We start from the raw sequence: 27,856 nt of genomic DNA, 5'->3' as shown, positions 1-27,856 counted from the left end.
AGGTCATTTAAAAAAAAAAAAGTACTAAAGACTGTGACCTATGACCTAGCACAAACTGACCAGAAGGGGAAGACTGCAGAAAATCATCTGCAAGATCCCATGCATGATGATGCAACCCTACCTTCAGGCAGCTGTGCCAGGTGCTTGTATGCCTGGTGTAAGTTCTCCCGGCAGAGGGCCTGGTGATCACTCAGCAGTTTCGACAGGGCTAGGATGATGTCGTGCTTTAAGAAGCCAACTCTAAAGAAGGGAGGATGGGTTTAGACACAAGGAGACCATTTCAGTTTTCTTTTCTTAAGATATATGTGATGTGTATGGGTATTTTGCTTGCGCACATGCGTGTGTATGCGTGTGTATGCGTGTGTATGCGTGTGTGTGTGTGTGTGTGTGTGTGTGTGTGTGTGTGTGTGTGTCACACCTACAGGTGGTGCCCAAAGAAGTCAGAAGAGAGCGTTGGACGCCCTGGAACTGGCGCCGCCATAGGGGTGCTGAGAACCAAACCCAAGTCCTTTATTCTAACAGCCACAAGTATTCGTAACCACTGGGCCATCTCTCCAGACCCAGTTTCAATCATCTCATAGCGGAACACTATTCTATTGTATAAACACAGCACATTTTCATCATCCACTCTTGGTTTATGGGAGTGTAGGTCGTTTCTGTTTCCCGGCCATTGTGAAAAAAAAAAAAGAACACGAGTGGTCAGTTATCCCTAAAGTAGCATCCAGAGTTCTTTGGGCATGCGCCCAAGAGTATAGATGGATTGTGTGGTAGATCTATTCCTAGCCTTCCCGGGAACCGCCACATTGATTTCCATAGTGGCCGCACCCAGTCTGCCCTCCTGCCGGCAGTGAATAAGTGTTTCTCTTCCCTTACATCCACACTAACGTTCGTCAACATTTTTTTATTTTCTCATAGCCACCATGACAGGAGTAAGTTGAAATCTCAAGGTAATTTTAATATGCATTTCCCCGATAGCTAAGGATCTTTTAAGTGTTTTAAAATGCTTCTCGGCCATTTGTATTTCATTCTTTGAGAACTCTCTGATTAGTTCCAGGCCTCATTTTTTAATCTGGGTCGTCTTCTTGGGGTTTGGTTTTTTGAGTTCTCTGTATAGTCTAGATATGACCTGTAGACTGCTTCTTCACTTGAATGGTGGTTTTCTTGGCAGTGTAGAAGCTTTGTAGCTTCATGAGGTCCCGTTTATTAATTATTGGTCTGAATGCCAATGAGTTCAAGTATATCCCCTTCTATCAGATTCAAGGTACCTGGTCTTTTTTTTTTTTTTTTTTTTTTTTTTTTTTCAGAGCTGGGACCAACCCAGGGCCTTGCGCTGGCTAGGCGAGCACTCTACCACTGAGCTAAATCCCCAACCCTGTACCTGGTCTTTCATTGAAGCCCTTGAACCATTTGGAGTTGAGTTTTGTGCGGGATGAGAAATAAGTTTATAGTTCCATTCTTCCGCACATAGCTGTCTAGTTCGACTAGCAACATCAGCAGCAAATTGAAAATGATGTCTTTTCTCCGGGGTGTATTGTAGGCTTTTGTGGGGGGGGGGTCAAAAATCACGTGACTCTAAGAGCCTGTACTTAGTATAGGTTCTCAATTCTGTCCCATCGGCCAATGTGTCTCTTTTTATGCCCGTGCACATGCTGGTTTTATTATTATAGCTCTATAATAAAATCTCTGGAGAGGTTCAAATACGATCAGGTCAGTGGGCCCGCGGGGATCCGTACTATCTCAGGCAAAGGCCAGAGAGGTCTGCCACATTTAGAAGCCCTGGAGGTCATAAAATGCAAAGCACCGTGGAGTGGGAAGCATCTCGGTTCTCCCACTTTTGAGCAGTGTCTCTGGATCCCTGTGGCCTTCGCTCTTTTCACCATTCTGAGCTTCGGACTCGCCCCGGGGAAAAGGGCACAAGGCAGTATATCCCCTCCTATCAGATTCTGTAACCCACCTTGCCTGCACCGTGGTGGGGCCGTGTTCACCACCTTTCTTCAGCTCTGGCCCCAGGGAAACATTGCGCAGGCCCAGCAGGCCCAGCACCCGCAGGCCCCTCCCAGCTCTCTATTCTCTTCTCCCAACTGACTTCCGGGTTTGCTGGCAGCCAGCTGCTTTCCCTCCAGACCCATGGCTGCCCTCTGGGCTTGTTGTAATAGCACCTAAGTTAATTAAATATTAGGTAAGCCGATTACAGAAAGGATTGCGTTTATTTCCTCTTGAAACATCTTTGAATGCTTTGTAAGAACTCAAATGGGTCTCTTGAAAATGTGAGATGACTGTAAGATAGTCTACGTACGTTCGTTTGTTTGTTTGTCTTTTATATGCTATTTCAACAGTGGCTTTCTGATCCTGGTGTGCTTTTGAGGAATGCACTGCAAATCAAACCAGCCTTTAAAGCAGAAAAGGCAATAGAAGGATCTCTGAGTTCGAAGCCACCCTGGTCTACAGAGTGAGTCCCAGGACAGCCAGGGCTACCCAGCAAAACGCTGTCTCAAAACAAAAAAGAACAAAAACAAGCAAACAAAAATCTTATATACAAGGATTGGCAAATGGTCTTCTTGTTTGTGTTTTGAGTTAAAGGAGCAATCTAAAGGAACTATGTTGCTTCTTTAATTCTTTGAATGTGAACCATGTCTTTTAAGCAGACAACGGCATCCGGAATGGAATCTTATGAGGTGACACCTGTCAGGGTGGGTTCAGGAATAAAGGCCTGTCCGAAGCTCTGAGCTAAGCATGCAGCACAAAGGACACGCCCAGCACAAAGGACACGCCCAGCACAAAGGACACGCCCAGCACAAAGGACACACCCAGCACAAAGGACACGCCCAGCACAAAGGACACGCCCAGCACAAAGGACACACCCAGCACAAAGGACACGCCCAGCCAGTCGTGGTGCTTTGACATTGGTCAGAGTGACACTGGTCAGAGCTTAATCTTATGGGGTGATTTGTACTGTTCTGGGAAAAGGAAATCGCAGTAGGACACGCCCATGCAGAGATGCTGCGTTTCCTATGCCCCGCCCCCATAATCCACTCCACATCAGGCATGCTTTGAAAACATTCTGGTATGCTTCTCAGTCCCAATTCTCCGGGGGCTATGACAGAAGGATCACTTGTACCCAGGAGTTCAGGGTTAGCCTGCACAGCGCAGCAAGATGGCGGGGAGAGGATGGGAAGGAGGAACAGTGGGAAGGATGGAGGCTGGGGAAAGAGCTCACTGGTAAAGCATGAAGGGATATTTAGGAAGAGGAAGGCCAGTGGAAAGGGAAGGGATAGGGAGAGAAGACTAGGTAACAGAAGCGGAGGGAATAAGAAAGCCCGAGATCACCTGCTTGGAAATGTCACGATGGAAAGGCAAAATCACCCAGAGAGAAAAACTCAAGAGCAAAACTCCAGCAAAGGAGCCAGAACTAGATTGCCAGGGTATGTAGCATGACACCCTTAGAGGGCCATCTTCGCCTCGCCTCCTTGGCACTCCTGTGAGGTGAGGCGAGAGAGGCTCAACACGGGAGGTTCTGGGCAGTCACTTGGGGCTTGGTGAGCAACCATAGTAATGATTGTCACCCCTGAGGGCTGGAGATGTGGCTCAGTTCTAGAGTTGCTTAGCATATCATATACAAAGCCCTGAAGTTCAAGGCCTAGCATCATTAAAAGGAAGGAGTTGGAGAGGGAAGGAAGGAGGGAGGGAGGGAGGGAGGGAGGAAACAAAGGGAAAGAAAAGGGTGTGGCATCTACTCGGTGGGGGGTGGTACCACTGAACTTGGGAGTAAAATTTAGAGCCAACAGCATTTGCTTAGGACCATTTACCTTCTACTAGAGCGTACAGGGGAAAGGCAAAGTTTAGAATCCTACCCTGAGCCCTGAGCATACACTTGTGGTGGGAGACTCCTTTAAGATGTATTTTGGCTTGGTTTCCTAGCAGGAAAGGCATGTCAAGTGGGACGGGCTCCTTCCTGGAATGTCAGGAGCTTATATCTCAGCAAATCCGGGAGGGAGAAGCTGTCGTTGGCTGGAACCCCGGGCTTGGCTGTGACCCGTAAGAACCCATGCTGACAGCTCTGTGTGTGACAGCTAGACCCCACACCCAGAGGTTCCACAACCTCCCCAAATATTAGGGCTTCTTAAAGTCCAACCAAAACCCAGCCTTGGGAGCACAGGGGAATCAAGTGGCTTTCCAGTCTCCCAACTCCAGAATATAATGGTCTCCCTCTCCCTGAGGTTATCTTAGACCAACAGTTCTCAACCTGTGGGTCGCAACCACCGGAAAACACGTTATTTCTGATGGTGCAGACACTGAAAAACATGTTCCTGATGGTAGGAATTCCCAACCATAAATTTATTTCTGTTGCCTCTTCGTAACTGTCATTTTGCTACTGAGCTGGTGCCTCTGTTCCTAAGACCATCGGAAATGTGGATGAGAACTGCCGTTTTAGACCAACGAATGGGATCCAGAGATCTGGCTAGGCTGCAAAGCAGGAAAGGCTACCTCACCACCACCAGGACGGGGACCATGCCCCTACTTCACTGCTCTAACCACAACACTGACCTACCTTCTTGAATTAAGGCTCAGGCTGACTCCTACTACACAGTCCCACCATAGCACCTGATCAATATCCGGCGGAAGCAGGTAGAAGGAGGTCACTAGAGGATCAGTGAGAAGTCTGAAGCCAGGGGCTAACATATAAATTAGCCTAGAACAGAACCTAGAGTACAGCTTGGAGGTAGAGTGCCTGTGTAGCATGCACGAAACCCTGGATTCAATCCCCAACATCAAGAGAAAGGTTTGGAAGAGGATCCCGTTCGGCCACCCCAGAGACAACCAAACTGCCCCACAGAGAGAAATTGTCACCCACAAATAGAGGCGCCACCAGAGACCAGTACACTCGGTAAAAGAGCCCTAGGGGTCACTCAAGGGCGCCAACCCCGGGGTAGAATAGTATAATTCCTAACCCTGACTTTGGTTTTCATTAATAGTTGCCCACCTGCCTACGTTATGGGTGGCCATGATGTACAGCACCTCGGTGGTCTTTATCCGAACCAAGTTATCATCATCCTTCAACAGGGCCTTCAGGCTCTCCAGGCAGCCTGTGGAGACAGGAGCGCTTTTGAACATCTGCCGGTCCGAAAGGAAACCAGCTAGAAGTCGACGCATGACCCAGTGTTGTTGGGGAACGGGACAAAGGTCTGTATTTTGGTTTTGCAGGAATCAAGTCAGTGGCACAGCCTTTGTTAGTAGAAGGGACTCACGCCCAGAGACAATCTCATTTAAGCCTCCTTATAATTCTTCCATCCCCGCCCCTGGTTTATTTTATTTATTTATTTTTATTTATTTATTTTTGAGACAATGTCTTACTATCTAGCCCTGGCCATTCTGGAACTCACTATATAGGCCAGGCTGCTGGCCTCAAACTCACAGAAATCCACCTGCCTCCGCCTCCTGGGTAGTGGGGATAAAGGCAAGTGCCACTAAGTCCAGCCTCCTGTGTGCCTCAGCCCCGCCCCCCACCCCCCGGAGCTGAGAACCAAACCCAGGGCCTTTTGCTTGCTAGGCAAGTGCTCTACCACTGAGCTAAATCCCCAACCCTTCATTGTTCCTGTTAGTTCCTCCTCTTGTAGTCAGCCCTGGGGTTTAAAAAAAAAAAATTGCTGGGGTTGGGGATTTAGCTCAGTGGTAGAGCGCTTGCCTAGCAAGTGCAAGGCTCTGGGTTCGGTCCTCTGTCCTGCAGAGAGCTCTGAGGTCAATTCTCAGCACCCACGACAGGCTGCTCACAATCAGCTATGACTTCAGCCGTGGGGATCAGATGCCCTCTTCTGACCTCCACAAGCACTTGCACTGACAAGCACCTACAGACTCATTCGCACAATGAAAAAGAAAAAAAGATACATTGTGCAAACTAGTCACCATGCCTTTGAATTGGCTAGATCTAGGGATGCCAGAGTTAGCACATAAAGGTCTGGCTTACGTTTTTAAGGATTTACTTAGATTATTTAAGATTAGGTCTAGCTGTGTGTGTGCAAGTGAGCACAGAGGATAGAAGCCTCAGATCTCTGGAGCTGGTGTTGCAGACGGTCCTGTGCTCTCTGATGTCAGGGCTGGGGTGTGAGCTCAGGTCCTCTGGAAAAACAGCATGGACTGTTGAGTACCGAACCATCTCTCCAGGCCCTCCTATTTAACGCATTGATTAGGCAACCTTGGACTCACGCCCCTCTCCTGAACTCTGACTTTTAGACCTGTAGATGGAGAATGTTCCCTCTCTTGGGGGTAGCCCTGCTCTTGAGGGCACTGCTGGCCTGAACCCCAGCTTAATAGATAGCAGCTCTGACTACTGATGCCATCCGATGTCTGAGCCACGCCAGCCCCTCCCTCCCTGCCACCCACACGTGATTACCCGTAGCGTGATGCTCTCACCTATGTTGATGGCCTCGTAGACATACTCAGGGTCGTGCATGAGGTCACACAGAGCCATCACGGCTTTCTGCCTGGTCAGGAGATCCTCCGATTGTAGCTCCTCATTAAGCTTGCGCAAGGCCCGACAGCCGTAAGCGATGGCAGCTTTCGTGGGGTCGATGTCAGGAGGCATGTACATGGAGATCCGGGCATGAGCCATCTTTCCACGCCTGCCAACGGGCTTTGAAGATGAAACTTTATAGAAGCTGCTGATAAAGGTACAAAAGGAGAGATGGCTCAGTGGTTAGAGCACTGGCTGCTCTTCCAGAGTTCGTGAGTTCAATTCCCAGCAACCGCATGGTGGCTCACAACCATCTGTAATGAGGTCTGGTGCCCTCTTCTGGTGTGTCGGAAGACAGCGTGTACTCACATATATACAATAAATAAATCTTTAAAAAAAAAAAAAGTACAAAAGGAAAAAAGAAAACACCTGCCCGCCATTATTAATATTACCATGTTAGACGCTTATCTAACTCAGCCTCAAAACTGTCTGTGAAGACAGACTTTCATCCGGATTTTACTGAGGAGCAGACAGAGGCAGACCAGATTTCTCAAGGTCACAGTGCAAGGGTGGCCCAATGACAGAAGAAACTGCTCTGTAGACTTGGTAGACTGGTTCCTTAGTCACAGGCACCAAGATGGGGGAGGGGGGGAGGGGGAAAATAGGCCAACCAAGTAAAAAGCAACAGGTTTTCTCCTTTGATGCTCCTGCTTAGCTGGCGACAGCAATAATTAGTATCTGTCTGGCAGCCACTAGCTCGACCACTCCATAAAGTGTTGTCCTCGTCCATGAGTAAATAAACTCTATTTATGAGGAAATAGATTTTGGCTGGGGAGTTGGTAACGCTGGAAGCTATTCAAATAGAGGTCTTGCTCTTTCGTGTCAGGGACATGCTTAGGACGCTTTTGCAAGAAAGGATTAAGGTTAAAGAATGATTTATTATCCCCCACACATACACTTTTCAAACAACCATAGGCAATGTGACTTTGGGGATAAGAATGGGATATAGTCCTGGGCCACGGGTTACCCTTGACAAGCCGTTCTCTCTCTCACATATATCTTCTCTGCAGCTGAAGAATTAGGTCCTAAGAGTATTTCCTTCCTGCCCTTCCAGAATCATCCTATAACTGATACCTGTGAGCTTGGCTGGCCAAAAACTTGAAAAATATTGATTGTGGTCACTATCCTGATCACTATTACAGGAGCAGGCAGGACTCAACCCTGAGGTCAAAAAAAAAAAAAAAAAAAAAAAAAAAAAAAAAACAAGTCACAGACTCTAACACAGGCCACCAGCTAAGGGGAGGACAAGGGCCAGACTGGAAAGGTAATAGAAATCTCGGAAATAGGGTCCACTCTAGGGGATCTTAGTCTCTTGGACATGGGCTGCACTCCTGTAAAAGGCACATACTACAGAAATCCTTCCACCAGTGAAAAAGGCAAGACCCAGGGTGTGAGGGCACCAGCGCGGTGTGAATGGAACTGGGTGGGTCAGGAAGCCCCCCACCTACCAGCTGCAGCTGCCTCGCTTGTCTTTAGTAAGTGAAGTCTTCTGGTGTCTGCCAGCCAGATCACTCCGCCTATTACCAGGCGACTAGGTTGCTAGGAGACTACCAGCGTCTGCAGCTCCCTGGTCAATACCCTAGGGAGCAAGGCGCAGGCGCAAAACCGCTAGTGCTAAGCCCAGCGGAGAAGGAAAAAACAACATTATTTTACAATGTTACCATGTAGAACAAAGACAAGTCTCCTCTGTGCTACAAATTATACATTTTGAGACTAAGAATATCAAAGAAATTCGGATGCTCCTCCCCTCCCGCCCCCACCAGTAACATAGACCTGACCCAAGGACTGCCTGGTCAAGGCCCAATACTGACTGGAGTGGTTTTCTAGGCCCCCCAACACTACCCGTTTAGCATCTTCTTTGGTTCCCCAGTAGACTGTCTCCTAACCTGAGTCCGGGTGGTGGTGCATGCCTTTATTACCAGCTACGTGGGAGCCAAACACAATATAGCAACACACACACACACACACACACACACACACACACACACACACACGCACACCCTAAGACCTTACACAAACTTAAACACACAGAATGTATCAAGACCCTGTCTGACATCTCCCACAGACGCAACTCAGTAAGACCCAGCCTAACCCCCTTAACATAGCAAGACCCTGCCTGCGTCTGTTCCATTTGTTGCCACTCGGTGCCAGGCATAGGCCAAGAAGCTTTTGGTAAATGCAAAATGAATGGTTTATGGGCACGAATTAAGAGTTACAATTTAAAAGCATTTTTCTACAATTCCCACATTACCAGATGTATTAGCTACTCTTTCCCGGACGATGTGACAGAACGCCTGGGAGAAGCAACTTACATGAGGAAAGCTTTTAGTTTGGCTTAGAATTTCAGGAGGTCTGGCCCACGGGTGCTTGGCAGACTATGATAATGGGAAAATATGAAACAGAGGTGGAGGGGAGGGGAGCGGGGATAACATATTTCTAAGGACTTCCCCTCAGTGACCTGGTTCCTCCCACAGTCTAAAGCTTCCACCGGCCCGGGGAGCAAGTATTCAAAACAGGAGCCCTGCGATTTCACTCGTCCTTAGTCCGGTCAAAGGTCACTATGAGAGACGTCACCCATTGGGCGCATTAGACAGTTTTCTTGTTCGTATGACAAAAAAAAACCTGACAAAAGGCGAATTGAGAGAAGAAGGGTTTATTTCAGCTCATATATTAAGGGTAACACCCATCATGGAGTCACGGCAGAAGTGACACCTTCTCATAACTAAATGTAGCTGGTTAGGGCGAACACTGGTGCCCAGCTGATGCTCAACTTATATTCAGGGTAATTCTCAGTCAATGCTCCCCGGAGACATCCTTACAGACACACGCAGAGGTGTTCACCTGAGGGTAGTTCTAAATCCTGTCAACAATGACACTCCAATACGCCATACTTAATAATAGTTTCCCACTGTTTTGCTGTAGAGAACACCTCTGGATACAGTGGTGAGTGTTTAAGATTCCTAGTCAGGGGGGCTGGGGATTTAGCTCAGCGGTAGAGCGCTTACCTAGGAAGCACAAGGCCCTGGGTTCGGTCCCCAGCCCGAAAAAAAAAACCAAAAAAAAAAAAAAAAAGATTCCTAGTCAGGGATCTGAAGGCTACTTCTGAGGAAGACTGTTCATTGGGCTCTAGACAGGTGATTGCGAAGGGCTGAAAAGACAGGGTAGCCTTAAGATTCAGATGAAATTCTCTTTGTCCCTGCATGGGGATTTATTTATTTATTTATTTATTTATTTATTTATTTATTTATTTATTTATTTTGAGCTGGTCTGCCTTCCTCATCCTTTAGTCGCTGCTATAACGGAAACGCCCAGAGTCCGGTAGTTAACACCCCCACCTCATGCCCTTACGTACATGAAGACACTAGGTACATGGTACACACCCATAATTCTGTGGTGGGAGGGAGGGAGACAACAGTTCACCACCACTCTCATGGAAAACTTGGGAGCCACCTAGACTCCAAGAGGGCTTGCCACAAGCAGTTTTTGAAAAGACTACAGGTAAGCTCTGTCAGCACGGTGACCACCACCTGGGCCTAACCCACCCTGGCAAACCAACACGGGCCTACTTCTCATTTTGTTCTAGGAGAAAACCTGGTCTATCAGTCCTGCCCCATCTCCACTCCTTAGCCACAGGCCCATTAAAGCCTTGCCTGCCGACACTGCACACACGCAGGTCTCCTCTCTATTACTTCTGTGCTAAAAGAATCCAGCATTCTCCTCTTCACAAGAAACCCTTAAATGATCAGGGCCATTTAAAAGCTGAGTAACCTGAGGTTTGGAGGTATGGTACCCTTGACACCTGAGGCCTTAGAAGTGAAACCACTTGTCAGTGGTGGCTCAAGCCTTTAATCATAGCACTCGGGAGGTAGAGGCAGGCAGATCTCTGAATCTCTGAGTTCAAGGCCAGCCTGGTCTACAGAGGGAGTTCCAGGACAGCTAGGGTTATTACACAGAGGGACCCTGTTTCCATACACACACACACACACACACACACACACACACACACACACACACACACACACACACACGGCAGCTTACAACCGTCTGTGTGCAGATGTATGTACAGACAAAAGTACCCATATACATAAAACACATAAATCAAAGGCACCCAGCAAAGCCACAGGGATTAAAATAGGTTAAAATAGATCTAGCAGGGATCCAGTACAACACTTAAAAATCTACCTGCTTGGGGTTGGGGATTTAGCTCAGTGGTAGAGCGCTTGCCTAGGAAGCGCAAGGCCCTGGGTTCGATCCCCAGCTCCGGAAAAAAAAAAAAAAAATCTACCTGCTGAAGTTCTTCAAAGGACTCAGTCCTAAAGGGTCACTCTAGCTCACACTGCCCTAGTTTCATTTTTAAGAAGGTGTGAATACCCAGGGAGTCAGAAAATGTGGGTTCAATTCTATTTCTAACTCACTAGGCAAATCTTTTTGAATGAGGTTTTTAGTTTACTGTCAGAGAGAGACGGGGGGGGTATTGGGGGGTGGGAGTAGAGAGAGAGAGGAGAGAGAGGAGAGAGAGAGAGAGAGAGAGAGAGAGAGAACGAGAGAACACCAGAGTTGGGAAACCTTAGTTTTTCAATTTTGGTAAGAGTTCTGGTAAACGTTCTAAGGCGTAGATATCCTACCCTCCGCACCTCGCTTTTCAACAGAAGCTAGCTCGAAGGGTCCCAGTAATTCCCAGTAACTTGAGCTGCTTTTTAAACGCCCGTTAACCGAGGAAATTAATTTTTCAGCCTGCACTCCAGAAGCCAGGCACATGATTTCCAAATAGCATTAAACTCAAACGGGTGCAGTAAGGCAGATGGTAGGCGTGAGGTGTGTCCTTCGCTTGCAGCGGGGAAGACGCGGTCTTCGATGCCACACCAAAACTCCTTTTTCTGGGGATTGTCACTACCCGGCCCATCTAGGTAGCCAGAGTGAACCTTGAGCCAACCCTTTACCCAGACTCCACGCACGGGCCCCGCCTGCTCATCAACGCCTTGGTTGTCATGGTGAGCCCGGGGCGCTGCAGTGGAGTCCGGAAGTCTCTGAGCAGGCAGTGCAGAGCTCGAGGTCCCAGGAGGCTCTCGTTGCTATGGTGATGACTCCGCGCGGGCCCTGTGCCAGCCACATCCAAGGACTGGAGGAGGGTCCAGACCCCGCCCCCGACGTCAGGATTCGGGAGCTGCGAGCCAGTCCCGCGAGGCCACTGTTGTTGTGGTGATTTGCAGCGGCCTGCGCGCCAGAACCAGGTCTTTGCAGCTTTGGTGAGTCCACTCACCCTCCCGGCTGCGGAAGCTTCCCGGAGGTTATGGTCCTGAGGCTGTCGAGTGTCCAGCCCTCCTCCTACTCCCAAACCTGAGTGTGGCCTGCAGGCCTGCTCTTCCTCACTGAGCATCCATCCCGGGCCAGGCCTCTGATGGGAGCCGGGTCAGAAGAGGACAGCAAATTTGGGAATGGTGGTGGGGTGGAGTAGATTCTAGGTGATAGAGGACTATCAGGGAAAGTGGCTGGAACCTCAAGTCACTCAGAGACTCCATCTTAAAACAGACTAAGGGCAGGGGACCCTTCCCTACTCTGTTTCCATTACCTGGGCTGTGATTCACAGCCAGGATTGGGGTTTTTGGTTGGTTGGTTTGGTTTGGTTTTTGGTTTGTTTGTTTGTTTTTTGTTTGTTTGTTTTGCGTGCCTCCCCTATGCCAAGGAAGTGAGTCCAGAGAAGGAGCCCCTCTTACTAGGCATGGGGTCAAGGGGACCTCACCTCCTGACTCTAGGCAAGATGGGGTGTGGGCTGCCCCTCCTCCACTGTGCTGCCTGCAGAATGAATGACCTCCACTTAATATCGCTGATAGGAATGGGGACCGCAGATGTGTTTGAACTCACAGGTGCATTTTGACAACCTGTATGGCTTTCCGAGTCTTGTTAAAGGACAAGTATAACAATCCGAGTCCTAATGGAACTCTGTGAATCTGGAACCGGGCAGCACTTCATCCTGTGAAATAAACGGGAGTGTCATTACGTTTTGGTTGGTTCGGTTTGGGTCTCTCTGCTGCGTGAAGGGCTCTCAGTGTGTCACGCAAGGGCTCTGGAACTCATTCTCCTCCTCCCTCTGTTTCCCAAGTGCTGAGGGTATGGACCTGCGTGTCACTACCACACGTGGTTAGGAGGTTGATTTTATCGACAGAAAAAGAATAATAAAAATGGTAAAAAGCAGTTATTTGGGAGTTGCTTAATTTACAGGATAATTCATGCCGGCTCAGGTTGACTGGTCCCCCTGACTTCTGTGGATCTCTTGTTTTGATGGGAAACTAGCCCATTCAGAATTCTGTTTGATCACGTGGCACCAAGCATACCCTATTCTAGTTTGATTTGCTGGGCCATAACGCAGATACTACTTCTGGTATGTTTTATGTAATGGTCTTTATCCCCCTGATTGAGTCTACAGAACACTGGAAGAATGAGGTCCTCTTGGACCCCTCTGGGCCCCCCTGTGAGCCAGGACCGAATCATCACCAGCTTCCCTAAGGTACAGTCATTAGAACACCTTTGTTGTCATTGTTCTTTTTTTTTTTTTTTTTTTTTTTTTTTTTTTTTTTTTTTGAGCTGGGGACCCGAACCCAGGGCCTTGCCTTCCTAGGCAAGCGCTAAATCCCCAACCCCTGTTGTCATTGTTCTTATTGCTCCATTTTGATTTGTTTGGGTCTGGAGAGCTTTGGTAAAAGGTCTCTACTATCCCGGAAGAACCTGGAATCCACTATGTCTTCAAGTTACAATCCTCCTGCCCCAGTCTCTGAAATGCTGGGATGGCAGAAATGTACCACTGTTCCCAGCTCTTTTGGTCCTCATTGCTAATGTGACACCTCAGACAGAGTCAAGCCACTGAGGTACAGAGGTCTATCTGATTTCTAAGAAGCTAAAAGACTGGGTGTTGAGTTCCTCTAAAGCAGGCCAGTGGCGGAAAACTTGATGCTGTCATAGCTGCGACCTATGGTGGTCAACCAAGCTCTAGGAGTCAATGATGTGCGAAAGTAATACCTCAGGGCACAGCTCATGGTGTGAGCTCCCTGGGTGGTACATCCCTTGTTGTTATTGTTAGCTCTCTCCACAGGGTGGGAATATAACTTAACAGGAAAACATTTGCCTAGTAGGTGCAAAACTGTGAGTTTTATCCCTAGCACTGTGGGAGTCAGGGGGAGATCTGAGAGAGAGTATAAAAGAGATTGCACCTGTGTAGTGACACACTGGTATTCCCAGCACTTGGGAGGCAGAGACAGGAGGGTTGTGAGTTCGAGGTCAGCCTGGACGATGTAACAAAATTTATCTTTAAAAAAAAAAAGTTCTATTTTCTGATTCCCAAAGCCAGGGCTTTCTCCACTGTTAGTCTGCCTTCTCTTTTTGCTAAAAACTCCAATCTTTTTTACAGACTAAATCTAACTGCAATGGAGAATGCCAAATAACGTTTATTGGGGGAGGGGCAGAGGAACAGTATTACAGACACCCTTGCCCATTAGGTAGCCACTTCTAGAAATCCGAGCTGTATATGTCCTGGCGTGAGTGGAGAGTGTGTGAAAGATCAGGCAGTGTGGACGTTAGGATGAGCAGAAAGTCAGATTCAACATCAGTATTCGGAGAGACTGGTACTGATGCTGCTCAATACAGAGAGGAGGGACTAGGCACCTCTTTCCAGCCAAACCGGTTGTTACATGAAATGCGAAGAATGGAGCAGTGCGTGGTCAAGTGTGTGTATCGCAGTCCCGTGCATGTAAGAAAGGAGGTAGGTTACAGCATAGCCTTATGCTGGAGCCCTTGGTTAAATTCCTGGCATCACCCAAAACAAAAGGGGCGGTAGGGTAAAGAAATGTCTGTCTGTTAGTCCGTGCAGAAAATATTTCTGAAAGGTGACATTGAGATCCTGTTGTCCATTGATAGTCACTAGCAAATGAAAAATTCAGTTTCTCCAGGAGAGTCTCGCTGGGGAAACGAACGGCTCTGAAGACTCATCAACTCCCATGCCTGTCAGTAGAGAGCTAAGAGAAAACTAAGTGGCACCTTTGTAGGTCTTATTCTCATAACATCAAGTCTGGGCCTCCTCCTCTTTCTCTTCTTCCTCCTCTTCCTCCTCATCCTCCTCTTCCTCCTCATCCTCCTCTTCCTCTTCCTTCTCTTCCTCCCCTTCCTCCTCCCCTTCTTCCTCTTCCTCCTCCTCTTCCTCCTCCTCTTTCTTCTTTTTCTCCTTTTTCTCCTAACATACAAGTCTTTTGAGTATACACACACACACACACCTATATTTGCTAAAGACTTCTCGTTGGGGTTTCTTTAGGATTTCTGTGTATAGGAACATGTATGTATCTGATTCTACATGCGTTTCTTTTCTATCAGATTTTTTAAATTTACATTTCAAATGTTATCCCCTTCCCAGTTTCCCATCCATAAGCCCCATTCCCCCTCCCCCTTCTTCTATGAGGGTGTTTCCCCTCCCCAGCCACTCCCTTTCCTGCCTCCCTGCCCTGACATTCCCCTACACTGGGGGTCCAGCCTTGGCAAGACCAAGGGCTACTCCTCCCATTGATGCCAGACAAGGCCATCCTCTGCTACATATGCAACTGGAGCCATGGATCAGCCCATGCATACTCTTTGGGTAGTGGTTTGGTCCCTAGGAGCTCTGGTTGATTGGTATTGTTCTTATGGGATTGCAACCCTTTCAGCTCCTTCAGTCCTTCCTCTAACTCCTCCAATGGGGACCCCGTTCTCATTTCAATGGTTTGCTGCTAGCATTCGCCTCTGTTTGTCATGCTCTGGCTGAGCCTCTCAGGAGACAGCTATATCAGGCTCCTGTCAGCATGCACTTCTATGCATTAGCAATAGTGTCTGGGTTTGGTGGCTGCATGTATATGGGCTGGATCCCCAGGTGGGGCAGGCTCCAAATGGCCTTTCCTTCAGTCTCTGCTCCAAACTGTCTCCATATACCCTCCTATGAATATCTATATGTGTTTCTTGTGCTTTTCCTTTGGCTCTTTTTCGTATTAGGTTGGTTTATCATACTCTGATTAGTTTGGGTTTTATTTTGGTGGTTTGTTTGGTTTGGTTTGGAAACAGGGTTTCTCTGTGTAGCCACGGCTTGCCTAGAACTCATTCTGTAGACCAGGCTAACCTTGAACTCAGAGATCTGCTGCCTCTCTCCCTCTGCCTCCAGAGTGCTGGGATTAAAGTGTGCGACACCGCTGCCCAGCTGACTTGTTTGGTTTTTTTATTTACTTTATTATTCCTTAGATGCCTTCTTGATCCATACAGAAACGGTATGGATCTGGATGGGAGAGAACTGGGAGGAATTGGGGGAAGGAAAACCATAATCAGAATATACCGTGTTAAAAACAAAACAAAACAAAACAACTTTTAATTAATTTTTTTTTAAAAAAAAAAGAAAGACCCCCTTGTCCATTGTTGCCTCCATGTGGCTCGGACAGGTCTGAAGCAGACTTTTTGTGTCTTTTGGATTCTGTGCTAAGGCCGATAGAAGAAGGTGGTGGCTGTTGGCTGTGGACGCCCCCATCTTAGGCCTTTGCTTCTTCCCCTTTCTCTCTCTCTCCCTCCAACTTCCTCCACTCACCGACAGAGAAAGCCTTTGTGCCTCAGATATCGAAGAGTTCCCCGGGTTTTTTTTCCAGTGAGCTCGGACCATTGCTCTTCCAGTGGAGGGTGACCATGGTAACCAGGGATGATACAGGGTGGCGTCTCAATGAGCCGAAGAGAAAGGAAGTATAATCAGAAAAAAAAAACCAACCAACCGGGCCTGGTCTCCTGAGACAAAAGACACTATTCACAGAGTAAGACGTCGAGGCTCAGAGAGACAGGAAAAGCTGTTTGACCTCAACACACTTGGCCTTGGTAAAGCTGAGATTTGACTCAGCCCTAAGGAGACTGCCCAGGGGACTTGGTCCTATATTCATAGGAGACGGGATCCCTCACAGCTCTGTACCTTCAGCAGTCAGGGCCACAGGCTACAGGTGGCCATATCTGTCCCGCATCCCAGGGTCACTTCAAGCCTGAGGACTTACTAACCAGGTCAGGCTGGGTATATATGATGCTTCCAGGGGCTTCTCTTTCTTACTCTGTGCACCTTGTCTGAGAAATCGGCTCATACTTCCTACCCCACAGCCCGTGGCATAGCCAGGAACAAGAAGGGCTAAAGAGACTGCAGGCCTCAAGTTTCAGGAGAGAAGGAGGGTTGGGAAGTAGGGCTCACCACCCCGATACCCGGTTTGTGTTACCAAGATGCGGCATCCCAGGACGGTGTGCTTGCTTGTCTCCATGTCTGTCTGTCTGTCTGTCTTCCTGTAGTGGTACACGCCGGATGCCTGCCTGCAGCTCAAGGAGCACTTCCACAGCCAGGTCAGCACAGCCTGCCAGCACAGGAACACGGGCACTGCTGGGTAAGCCCATGATTCAAGGGTGTGGAAGTCACAGGAAGAGTAGAAGAACAAAGGCACCTTGTCTTAGGTTTCACTGCTGTGAGCAGACACCGTGACCAAGGCAACTCTTATAGGGACAACAGTTAATTGGGGCTGGCTTACAGGTTCAGAGGTTCAGTCCATTATCATCAAGGCAGGAGCATGGCAGCATCCAGGCAGGCCTGGTGCAGGAGGAGCTGAGAGCTCTACATCTTCATCTGAAGGCTGCTAGGAGAAGACTGGCTTCCAGGCAGCTAGGATGAGGGTCTTAAAGCCCACGCCCACAGTGACACACCTACTCCAACAAGGCCACACCCACTCCAACAAGGCCACACCCACTCCAACAAGGCCACACCCACTCCAACAAGGCCACGCCCACTCCAACAGGGCCACACCATCTAATAGTGCCACTCCCTGGGCCTAGCGCACACAAACCATCACACACATGTAAATGAAAACATAAGCAAACCGAAGTCACAGACTGAACAGTGCAGTCCGTTATTAGGCTATCAATCTAACTCTGCTATAATTTATAAGTTATATAATTATTTTATATAATATATATAATTTGTATGTATTTTATATATTAGTTTACATATAATATATATTTGTTTATATATTATAGTATATAATATATAATATTATATATTAATTTGTATAATATATATTAGTTTATATATAATATGTAATACATATTAGTTTATATATAGTATATCATATATAATATGTAATGTTATATATTAGTTTTCATATATTTATATATTTGTTTATATATATGTGATATATATTTATATATTTATAAGTATATAAATATAATTTATAGAACCTGTAATTTCCCTGTGTCTCAGAATGCCATACAGATAACTTCTCAGCCTGAGTGGTTTCCCCACATTCCTCTGTATAAAGGCCCATTTCCTCTGTATAAAGCAGCCATCTTCTTCATCATCCCTTCACATTTCTATTTGTCAGATCCTCCAGGAGACCTCTCTGCTTACCGTCCCTGCCCCTGGCCTGGCCTGGGGAGACCCTACATACTTCCCCTCGGTCCATGCTACAGACCTCCATAATCTTACGCCACAGAACTGTCGGGTTTTCTGAGAGGCCTGGCTGTGTCTGCCCCGTTCCTTCCTCAGCAGCCACTGTGCACTGACAGGCCATTTCGCAGTAGTCCGTCCTCTCTCTAACAGATAGGCACCAAGGCCCGCCATTCCCCTTCCCTCCTGAGCAGATTGTAGCCAGCTGCTGGGGTTGGCTGAGCTCACAAAATCATGTAGCTGAAGTCAGATCACAGAAGAGCCCATCCCAGAGGTCTCCAGGGCTGCACAAAGGGAGGCAAGAGAGAGCTTAGGTCAGAGCTGTTGTCGGTGACTCGAGGGGGAAAAGGTAATGGCGTTGCTATGTCATATCTGCCTGTTAATGCAGATTATCTACCAGACCCTACACAGTGCACGGGAGGTAGGGCAATTGAGACATGGACAGTGCCCACTATGTAGTCCTAGTGGTAGCTGTACGTCTTCCCTCAGACATGGAATCAAGGCTGGCCTGTCCCAAAATGAGAGGGCTGCCTGGCAGCAGGGAAGACCCAGCCCCAGCCCTGGCTGATGCAGAAAGAGAAACCATACATACACCCAATCATCAACCAGCAAGAATGCCCTCCCACTGTCTGCAGACAGAGGGCCCGCTAGATGTTTCCCAACACGGTCAGTTTAAGCATTGAAGTCTTTGGGAAGAGTTGAGGAGATGCTTTTATTAAAAATTGTAGGGGCTGGGGATTTAGCTCAGTGGTAGAGCGCTTACCTAGGAAGCGCAAGGCCCTGGTTTCGGTCCCCAGCTCCGAAAAAAAGAACCAAAAAAAAAAAATTGTATTAATCTGTGAGTGATGGAGTTTACCATAGCATGCGAGCAAATGTCAGAAGGCAACTTGTGAGAATCAGGTCTCGCCTCCCACCATACGGGTCCCAGGGATAGAACTCAGGCTTGGCGGCTAGAACCTTTATCCACAGAGCCATCTCACCAGCCCAGAAACTCTTTAAAAGCCTTAGCAACAGTCTCAGAGATACACTCAAGGTGCAGGATACACCCACACAGAGGGAAGGTAGTAGTCGCTCTTGGTGAGCAGGGTCTCCAAGGAGCCCAAGAATGGCAGAGACAGTCTGCCGCTCGAACCACGAGCCCAGATATGCAGACTCGGGGTCCCGTGTACAGAGTACCCCTTGGCCTACGTCATCCCTGCATGCCTGCATGAGCTGACCCCACACAGGTGCACATCCCAGAGGGTGTACCGAAGTTTGGAGACAGGACACCTACATACCAGTTTGGATTCATCTGATGTTGATTTTCACAGTACTTCCCATGTCCTCCTCCCTGCCCCTCAGTTTGTGGCTCCCCTCGGGCCCATTGCTAATTCTCAGGATAATGACTTTGGCCAAAGGGGCTCAAGGGTATAGCTATAGGGGCAGCAGGATTCCCAGAATGAGCGTACGTTCTCCCACACCCCAGCACTGGAGAATGGCTTTTGGGGTAGGCCTCCCTGCATCTAGGTTTGAAGGGCGATTCAGATAGTTTAGGGAAAGAAAGCTTAGATAGGCTGAAGACACTCTTGATACCATTCTCCAGGCTGACGAGGACGTATTTCCTCCAGGCTCAGACTCTCCAAGGTGGTGGTAGTTGGCGATCTCTACGTGGGAAAGACTAGCCTCATTCACAGGTGAGCCCTGCCCCTCCTCGCGCTGTCAGGCCAGCCCCACCTTCCAGCACCAAGTTATAGTACCATTCCCTGGGGTCCCCAGACAACACGGAACTCACACACACCTGAGCCTGGGAAACAGTTTGAAGGGCGTGGCAAAGGTCAAGGAGTCAGAGCTAGAGAAATGTCTCTGAGGTACTGCTGGAACACATCACCAGTCACACAGCGTGCCCAGCGCCCACACCGTGACTCATAACTACTCATAATTCCAGCTGCAAGAGGTTTGACTCCTTTGGTCACCACATACTATACTAGACACCCATACTAGACACACACACACACACACACACACACACACAAGAAAGGAGGAAGGAAGGAAGGAAGGAAGGAAGGAAGGAAGGAAGGAAGGAAGGAAGGAAGGAAGGAGAAAGGTTTTAAAAGAGGGAGATTAGGGGAGAGATGGCTCAGAGGTTAAGAGCATCGACTGCTCTTCCAGAGGTCCTGAGTTCAATCCCCAGCAACCACATGGTGGCTCACAACCATCTGTAACGGGATCTGATGCCCTCTTCTGGTATATATAATAAATAAATAACTCTTTAAAAGGGGGGGGGAGGGATTAGGAGCTCAGGAGAGTGACTCAGTCATTAAGAGTGCTTGCTGTGTAAATACCCAGAACCTGGATTTAATCCCCAGGACCTCTGGGAGAAGCCAGATATGACAGCGCATGCCTGTAACCCCAGCACTGGGGAAACAGATGGGAGGGCTCTTAGGGCTTGCCATGCAGCCAGTCTAGTCAAGTCAGTGAGAGATCTGGTGGAGAGCAGTTACACACACACATACACACACACGCACACACACACACGCACATGCACACGCACACACACACACGCACACACACATGCACACGCACACACACACACGCACACACACACACGCCCCAGCACTGTGATTGACAGATGGTGGAGCATCCTAGATACTTAGCATTCATCACACCATCCCCACGGGGCTGGGCCTCCAGCGTGGTCCTCCCTGGGGAGGGACCCTCAATTCATCTCACAGTTTGCATCACAGCCTTTGCATTCTGGGAGGATGCAGCTTCCCCTCCCCCACGTCCTTGTCACTGGCCGTCCCGTCCCGTTGCTATGGTTTGGATAAGAATTCCTCAAATTAGGGGCTGGGGATTTAGCTCAGCGGTAGAGTGCTTACCTAGGAAGCGCAAGGCCCTGGGTTCGGTCCCCCAGCTCCCAAAAAAAAGAACCAAAAAAAAAAAAAAAAAAAAAAGAATTCCTCAAATGTCAGAGGCTTGCAGTCTCCAGCCCGTGGAACTTGCTGTAAGGTGGCAGGATATTTAAGAGGTAGAGCCCTGCAGGCGGATCGTTAGGTCTTTGGGGTGTACACACGAAGGGGACAGCATGTCGCCCTCGTTCCCTTCTCTGGCTTCTTGTCCATGAGAGATGTTCTCTTGCTACGTCACGGTGATAGCATATCACTGATCGATAGAATATCCCTGGCATCTAAAACTATGGGCCCAGATGACCTTCTCCTCACCTGTCGCCATCGTCTCCAGAGCGTATCATAGAAAGGTGATCAATACACACCTGTACACCCACGGCCTCTGCCTCCACCTCCCCAGTGACTGTATCAAAGACGTGCACCACCACGCCCAGCCAACATCATTCGTGGGAATCATGTTTCCTGGCGACGGTCACCGTTGTCAGCATCTCTACCCACCTCTCTGCCGATTTCCTCCCCTCCCACAGGTTGTGCAAGAATGTTTTCGACCGGGATTACAAGGCCACGATCGGCGTAGACTTTGAAATCGAGCGCTTCGAGATCGCAGGGATTCCCTACAGCCTCCAGATGTAAGTCCCGGTTAAGGCGGTTTTGAGCTCTCCCCTAGGGAAAGAAAGCTCTGGGCTGGATTGCGCCCCACAATTGCTCAGCAAGGCTATGTCTGGTCAGGGCCAGTCCTGGATGGTTGTAAGAAGCCAGCTTCATGGTCTGTGGGTCCCTAGATTCTCTCTGTGTCCTCACAGTTGCCTGGTGTTGGTCATGAGATCTGGGGACGGTTTTCTCAGCATGGCCTGCACACTTGTTATCCTCTACCCCAATAGCATCTTCCTGAGGTTCAGCCTTCCTCCCCAGCTGGACCACCTGTGATCCCACAAGCAGCAGACTGGCCTTGGACAGTTTTTGTCTGTCTGGTTGGTTGTTTTTTTCCCTGAGCTCTGAGCCTCTGTTCTCAGCTATAAAATAGGGCAAAGTCAGTCCTTTTGTACAGCGCTGGGTGAGTAGGCCTCTACTGGAGACCACCGTCTCCTCCTCCAGCTCTCAGGCCTGATGTTCTCCGTCCACCTATAACCTCCCTCTGTATACATGTGTCCATCTGTCCATCTGGTACTTCACCCTTAGTCTGTCTTCTCTATTCCCATGCCTTTGCCTCTCACTGGCACACTTCTTTCTGCCCCAACTCCCACCTCGTTCACTCTCCCTCCTGTCAGTGTGGGGAGGGGGGGGGGAGGGGGGGGTGGGGGGGGGGGGGGGGGGGGGGGGGGGGGGGGGATGGAGCGACTTCCCAGGGTTCCCCTTCCACCTCAGTGAAAGTGCTCTATGCGTTGCAACTCATTCTCCCCGTTCCCCAGAGGATCTTGCTATCCTAACAGGCTACCAGACCCAGTATCTAATTAAAGGGCCCAATATAAAATGGCCACTGCCTTGCCCACAAGATCTTATGTTGAGGTCACTGCCAGTCAACCTGCCTGGCTTACTGTGTGCCCACTCCCAACTCCCCATCTAGTGATCTCTTCAGACATGGGGGAAAACGAATGAATGAAGGAAGGAGTAAAGCCAGAAGCTTTGATTGTGCTGGATTGCTCAGAAACAAATTCAGGTCACTGGCATATTTGTGGGTTATCTTTCTAGTTTACTGAGAAAAAAAAAACTGTTGACTCTAAAAGGAGACCCATTGCAGACTGGATTTCAGGGTCCTCCCTACATATCGGCGACCTGTTATAAGCCCACCCAAACAGCTCTCAGCGTGTCACCTCCCCTCTTCCATCCCGTACCATGGCAGACATGACCAATCAACCTGTTATTCCATGCCTTTTTCATGGATCCAGGGCTCAACCTCTATTCCCTTCTCAAAGAATTGTTTCAGAAAGCCAGAGATAGTTGTTTCAGACGTCCAAGGGACGTTACCCGTGTGTCCCCGTTAGCCCCGTTCCCCACCAGGGGAGCTACAGTGCTGAAGGTGGAACAGGGCCCCAGTCACACATATGCTGGAACCCCAGCATTGTCCTGCTGTAGAACAACATGTGGTCCTTAGAATGTCACAGTCAGAAGGGACCGAGCTAGGACGAAGCAACGTGCACTGGCTAAGCCTTCTCCCCTACTGGCACCGTGATCTGAGGGAAGGACCTAGCAGAGATCGGCAGGAGCTGGAGGCAGGGAGAACTGGACCAACCGGGCACTTCCTGTTTTCACGTGTGGCTGGCATGTTAGCGTAGGTCCCAAGATCTTCCCGTGGTCTCACTGTGCCATGGCCTTAGGACACAGTGACTGCTTAACCTGCCTCCCCCCTGTCTTCCTGTCTCCCTATTTCCCCTCAACAGCTGGGACACAGCCGGACAGGAAAAGTTCAAGTGCATTGCGTCTGCCTACTACCGCGGTGCCCAGGGTGAGCAGCCGAATGGCGCCGGAACTCTCAACCCATGCCACCTGTGTGGATACTACTTTTCTGTCCTCCAGGAGCCACTTGGATGGCCCCACAGCGAGCGCTTAGCAATGAAGAAGCCACCTGGGACCCTAGAGCCCTGGCTGTCTATGACAGTCACACCCTTAGGGAGACTGCCTCAGCGCCCAGTTTACAGCTCAGACGAGAGCATTCTTGTTTAAGGGTCCCAGAAAAGACACGATATCACATTCCAGGTGATGACGAAGAGAGGCTTTTCCTGTCTCAGCCAGAGAGGCGTGATGGGTGGGCCCAGCAGGATTGGCATATAGGTGTCTCAGTGCCCACTGCCACCATAGCCAGCCAGGGGCAGCTGGGTGGCTGGGCAGGGCCCAAGGCAGCAGAGATGACAATGCGAAGTCCCCAGGAAGGAGACAGAAACAGAAGCTAGCAGGAGGTGGGAAACCATCAAAAGGATCTCAAGTCAGGCTCACAATATAGGCATGGTTCTGTCTTCTGGGTGTTGGGGTGAGAAGCCCTGAGGTTATGTCTCAGCTTAAAGAAGGGGGAACAGGAAATGAGCAGTGGGCGGAGCCTCCAGCATGCCCAGCCCACTGTGGCCTCCTCTAGCCATCACCCCTCCTAACCTTTGATCCTGAGGGGCTGCTGCTTCCCCGGAGCTAGCAGTGTGAGGTGCTTGGTAAACAGCACTCATCCCGTGCCTACCACAGAGGAAGCCCTCGTCCAGCCTGTTGGTATGCACAGCAGGGCAGCAGAGAGCAGAGCTCTGCCTGGACCACCACCCTGCTGTGGCTTCCCCCTGGGGAATCCAAGCTGGCCACAGAGATACCTTACAGGCTCCTGCCCACTTAGCTCTACGAAAGCCATTCCCATTAACTGGTTGTTTCTAATCTCCATCCTTCAGTGAAAAGTCCACCCACGGTCAGGCTCTAGACTATCAGCCTTTCAAAAACCGTATCCCCCTCCTGACAGCCAGGGGTATCACGGGAGGCAGGCTCTCCATAGTTACAGACCTCACCAAGCCCTCCGGGCCGCAAGTAGCATTCGGTCTTCTCTGTTACACCCGCCCCACCCCCTCCCCAGCTAGGCTGTTAGGTACAGGTTTGGAGGGTTTGGAGGGGTCTGATGGAAAGGCAGGTCCAAGGAGTGACCCCCGGGGTGACTCCTCCCTAGTCTCCACACCGGGCCCACCCCAGTAGTTCCTTGTGATCTCGGAAGATACCTAGGGGAGCCTCCCCACAGCACACCTGTTGCTGATCGGCTGTTGGCTTTCCCTGTGTGTCCAGTGATCATCACAGCCTTTGACCTCACCGACGTGCAGACTCTGGAGCATACCAAGCAAGTAACCCCAGATCCTGTAACCCCCTGTGTGTCAGAGACTCATGACACTACCTGGAAGGGCTCCAAACCCCAGTCTCTGGGCTGGACCTCAACTGCTGCTCAGGGGCTTAGGCTGACAGGCCACAGTTGGCTTTGATATCCTATTGCCACCATATTGGAAATCTTAATGTTGTACAGGGGCCGCCTCCGCTCACTTTCACATTGGTCCCTAATAATTTCCTAGCTAGTCCTCCCTGACAGAAACTTTTCTCTCGCTGTACTGGGCAGGGATGTGGGCAACGCGACCAATTTCAGAGGGCCATCATCTGCCAGAAATAATCCACCTAATGGGCCAAAGCCCCTCCTCCCTCTGTTGCCTGGGTGGGCCATTCATTCACTTCAGAGTCCTCCAGGTTTTTCCATAACAACAAGGGTCACCCAGGTCTCACAATAGGAGTCTCCACCTCTCCCAAACTGGTCCCTCCTTATTTCCAGCTCCTCCTGATCCCTCTGCGGCCCTCTGACTCCAGCACCATCATCCCACTTAGTCGGTGTAGGTCAGGGTCCCTTCCCTATTCCTCTTGGCTAAATCGAATCTCTTGTTTCCACACTTGTGCGTTCCAGGCAGTGGCTGCAGGATGTGCTGAGGGAGAATGAGGCAGGTTCTTGCTTCATCTTCCTCGTGGGAACCAAGAAGGATCTCCTGGTAAGCAGAGTGAAGCTGGAGGCCCAACCCTGACTGGCTTTCCAGAAAATTCCTGTGTTTGCAGCCCGCTTGAGGGGGCCCTGAATGATACTGATGTGCTTGTGTTGGACTTCAAAGCCTATGGGTTAAGGAACCGAAGAGGGTTCTCCCCTGAGAGGCGGGGTTCACTCATTTCTCTGGGGAGCACTACAGTGTCAGCTCTGGGCTAGCAGCATCCCTGTCCTGGGATATCCCGCACACCCACTTGCTTGGGGTGACGTGAGAAGCAGGGGTGGAGAGAGGAGGCCACCCTAGGGACCCCCTGCAAGGAGGGCCAAGATACTGGGTCAGCCAGGGCCGTTTCTTCCAGTCAGGGGCAGCGTGCGAGCAGGCGGAAGCAGAGGCCGTGCATCTGGCCAATGAGATGCAGGCAGAGTACTGGTCTGTGTCGGCCAAGACGGGTGAGTAGCGTACCCCACCACGGTGCACCTATTACCGAAAGACTGCGGGCGCAGAGGTCCAAAGAGCAAAGCTGGAAATCCAAGCTGTGGGGATGGGGTGGGGGACGAAGTGAGAGGGAGAACGCGCAGTGCCTGGCACACAAGAGATTCCGAGGCTGTGGGAACTCGGAAATGGGGCCAGAAGTCCTCGCCTCCGGTGCACAGAGACAGCGTGTATCCGGCCACGGACTGGGCGTGAATTGAAACTGGAGGTGACACCACCAGGCCACCACAAATGGCTGGCCGTAGGAAGCCAGGCTGCCGCCCTGAACTCTGTTGCCCGCTCGGCCATGGGTGGACTGGTAACTGTGACTACCAGGGGTTCTCTGAAAGCATCATGGCCGCCGGCCTTAGGATGGGCTGATCTGGTACTTGTCCATAATGCATCTGTATCTGAGGGCAACTTGAGACGTAGCTGTCTTGTGGGCCCCCAGGAGAGAACGTAAAGGCGTTCTTCAGCCGAGTCGCCGCCCTAGCCTTTGAACAGTCTGTACTTCAGGACCTAGAGAAGAGGCCCAGCACCCAGTCCCAGGTCGGAGATGGAGATGGAGACCTAATACGTGCGTACAAGGAGGGCTGGGTGGGGCTGAGGAGCAGGATAGGGACCAGAAGGCCACACCCACCATTCTTAATTTGCCGCTGTTGTTGTCCTCTTGGGACCCTAGGGCTGTTAGCCGTACCTCAAGCCTACAGCTTCTGTGACCCCCACCTACCAACCCAGGCACCTGTCCCGACCTCGCTCCTCTCACAGGCTCCTTTCGGGCCAGGCTTAGGTTCCTGCTTTTCAGATGTGTCACCATCCCTCATGTCCCCTGGGTCTTTCCCACACCAGGTCATCTAGGCCTCAGAGGACAGGCCCAGGGGCCCAAGTTGAGGGTTCCAGGTATCAGGGTGAAATAGTCCTTACCTAGCGTTGGCCGTAGGATGCCTGGCTGATGTCGTCTCTCCCTGTCTTTGCAGGAATAGAGGTACCGAAGACGCAGGAGCACAAGAGGCCACCTGGCCTGGGTTGCTGTTAACTGAGGCCAGCGTCAGAGCCATCACAGGGTGTGACATAAAGCCCAAGCTCTTCAGTGGACATGCCTTAAAGCTGGAGAAGCCCTGTGTCTCCAGAGCCCAGCCATTTCTCTTTAGCCACTGGCTGCTGAAACCCCATACTGCCTGGCTGGTGGATGGGCACCAGGGTGAGCCTTCTCTATAGGGTCTTCAGACTGTCTCCGTGTTCTTAAGAGGCTCCAAGACTGCAAACTCGGGACACCTCGGGCTAGCCCACGTCCCTCACCCAATCACACCAATAACTGTGGGGCCCTTCCGTGTGGATCCTCTGGGATCTCCATGTCCCAAGCACGGAGACTTGTCAGAGTGGGCGAGTAAAACTAACCTGTCATCCCACACGGAGTTCTCTCTCATCAAGAAGACATGGGGTTCTAGGCCTTTCAGCCTCAGACCTAGGTCTCCCAGGACTCTGGGGCTCCCTCTACCCACTGTTCAAACATAATATGGCCCCTCTGGCAGATTCCCGCCCCCACCTCTGAGATTCCCCGTGCTTCTGCCCTAAGTATTGATGGGTAAGAAGGCAGGCCTTTGGCTCACCACTGTGACCGTCCCAAGGGATGGCAACTGCATGGTGACCTCCGGATCCTCACGAGAGGGATCCCCGTGACCATCCTGAGAGATGACAGTGCATGGTGTCCCTCTGACAACTCCTCCCACATCCCTGAGCCTGACCCCGTCCTGTGTTGTCACCTATGCCCATCCCTGCTGGCCTCCCATGTGTCTGTCCCACTGGCCTGCGTGTCTCTCAGGACTTTGGCATCCATCAGGCCATGCATCTCTGGAGGACGTGGGACAGCCGGAATCTAGCATGCCTAACCCCATTCTGCACATCAGCAGGAACTCTACTGCGCCCTGTGTGGGTCCAGGGTCTCCCCTGACCACCTTACCTACTCTGTATCCCTGTAGCTCTGGGTCCGGACTCTCCTGCCATAAGAGGGTGGGCACACCCGGCATTCCTAGCTGCTCCCCCTCCCCATAGGCGG

At 50.2% G+C, this 27,856-nt stretch overlaps 2 protein-coding genes across 3 annotated transcripts in view; one reads left to right on the top strand and one right to left on the bottom strand.

The window, feature by feature from the left end:
- Window positions 1-6,622, bottom strand: part of Rsph14 (radial spoke head 14 homolog) — a 74,178-nt gene extending 67,556 nt beyond the window's left edge. Inside the window, exons 1-3 of the mRNA XM_032888501.1 lie at window positions 6,409-6,622; window positions 4,982-5,084; window positions 122-240 (exon numbers count right to left, since the gene is read on the bottom strand). Of these exons, the coding sequence (XP_032744392.1) occupies window positions 122-240; window positions 4,982-5,084; window positions 6,409-6,607 (421 nt within the window). The 5' untranslated portion in view covers window positions 6,608-6,622. The remainder of the gene's footprint in view (window positions 1-121; window positions 241-4,981; window positions 5,085-6,408) is intronic.
- A 4,832-nt stretch (window positions 6,623-11,454) lies between these two features.
- Rab36 (RAB36, member RAS oncogene family) lies at window positions 11,455-27,209 on the top strand. Of its 2 annotated transcripts, none has more exons than XM_032888892.1 (11): window positions 11,455-11,754; window positions 12,933-13,013; window positions 16,826-16,917; window positions 19,577-19,642; window positions 21,382-21,483; window positions 23,233-23,297; window positions 24,599-24,650; window positions 25,257-25,338; window positions 25,688-25,778; window positions 26,252-26,377; window positions 26,778-27,209. In XM_032888892.1, exons 2-11 carry the CDS (start codon window positions 12,945-12,947, stop codon window positions 26,834-26,836), a joined length of 804 nt encoding a protein of 267 aa, XP_032744783.1. In that variant the 5' UTR covers window positions 11,455-11,754; window positions 12,933-12,944; the 3' UTR covers window positions 26,837-27,209. The 2 variants fall into 2 exon arrangements, with proteins under 2 accessions (XP_032744783.1, XP_032744782.1); XM_032888891.1 differs by having other exon boundaries at window positions 12,926-13,013; window positions 26,778-27,201.
- The last annotated feature ends 647 nt before the right edge of the window (window positions 27,210-27,856 follow it).

The sequence above is a fragment of the Rattus rattus genome, chromosome 18 (genome assembly GCF_011064425.1).
Source record: "Rattus rattus isolate New Zealand chromosome 18, Rrattus_CSIRO_v1, whole genome shotgun sequence".
Taxonomy (NCBI): Eukaryota; Metazoa; Chordata; class Mammalia; order Rodentia; family Muridae; genus Rattus; species Rattus rattus.
This window is presented reverse-complemented; position numbering and strand designations above follow the sequence as displayed.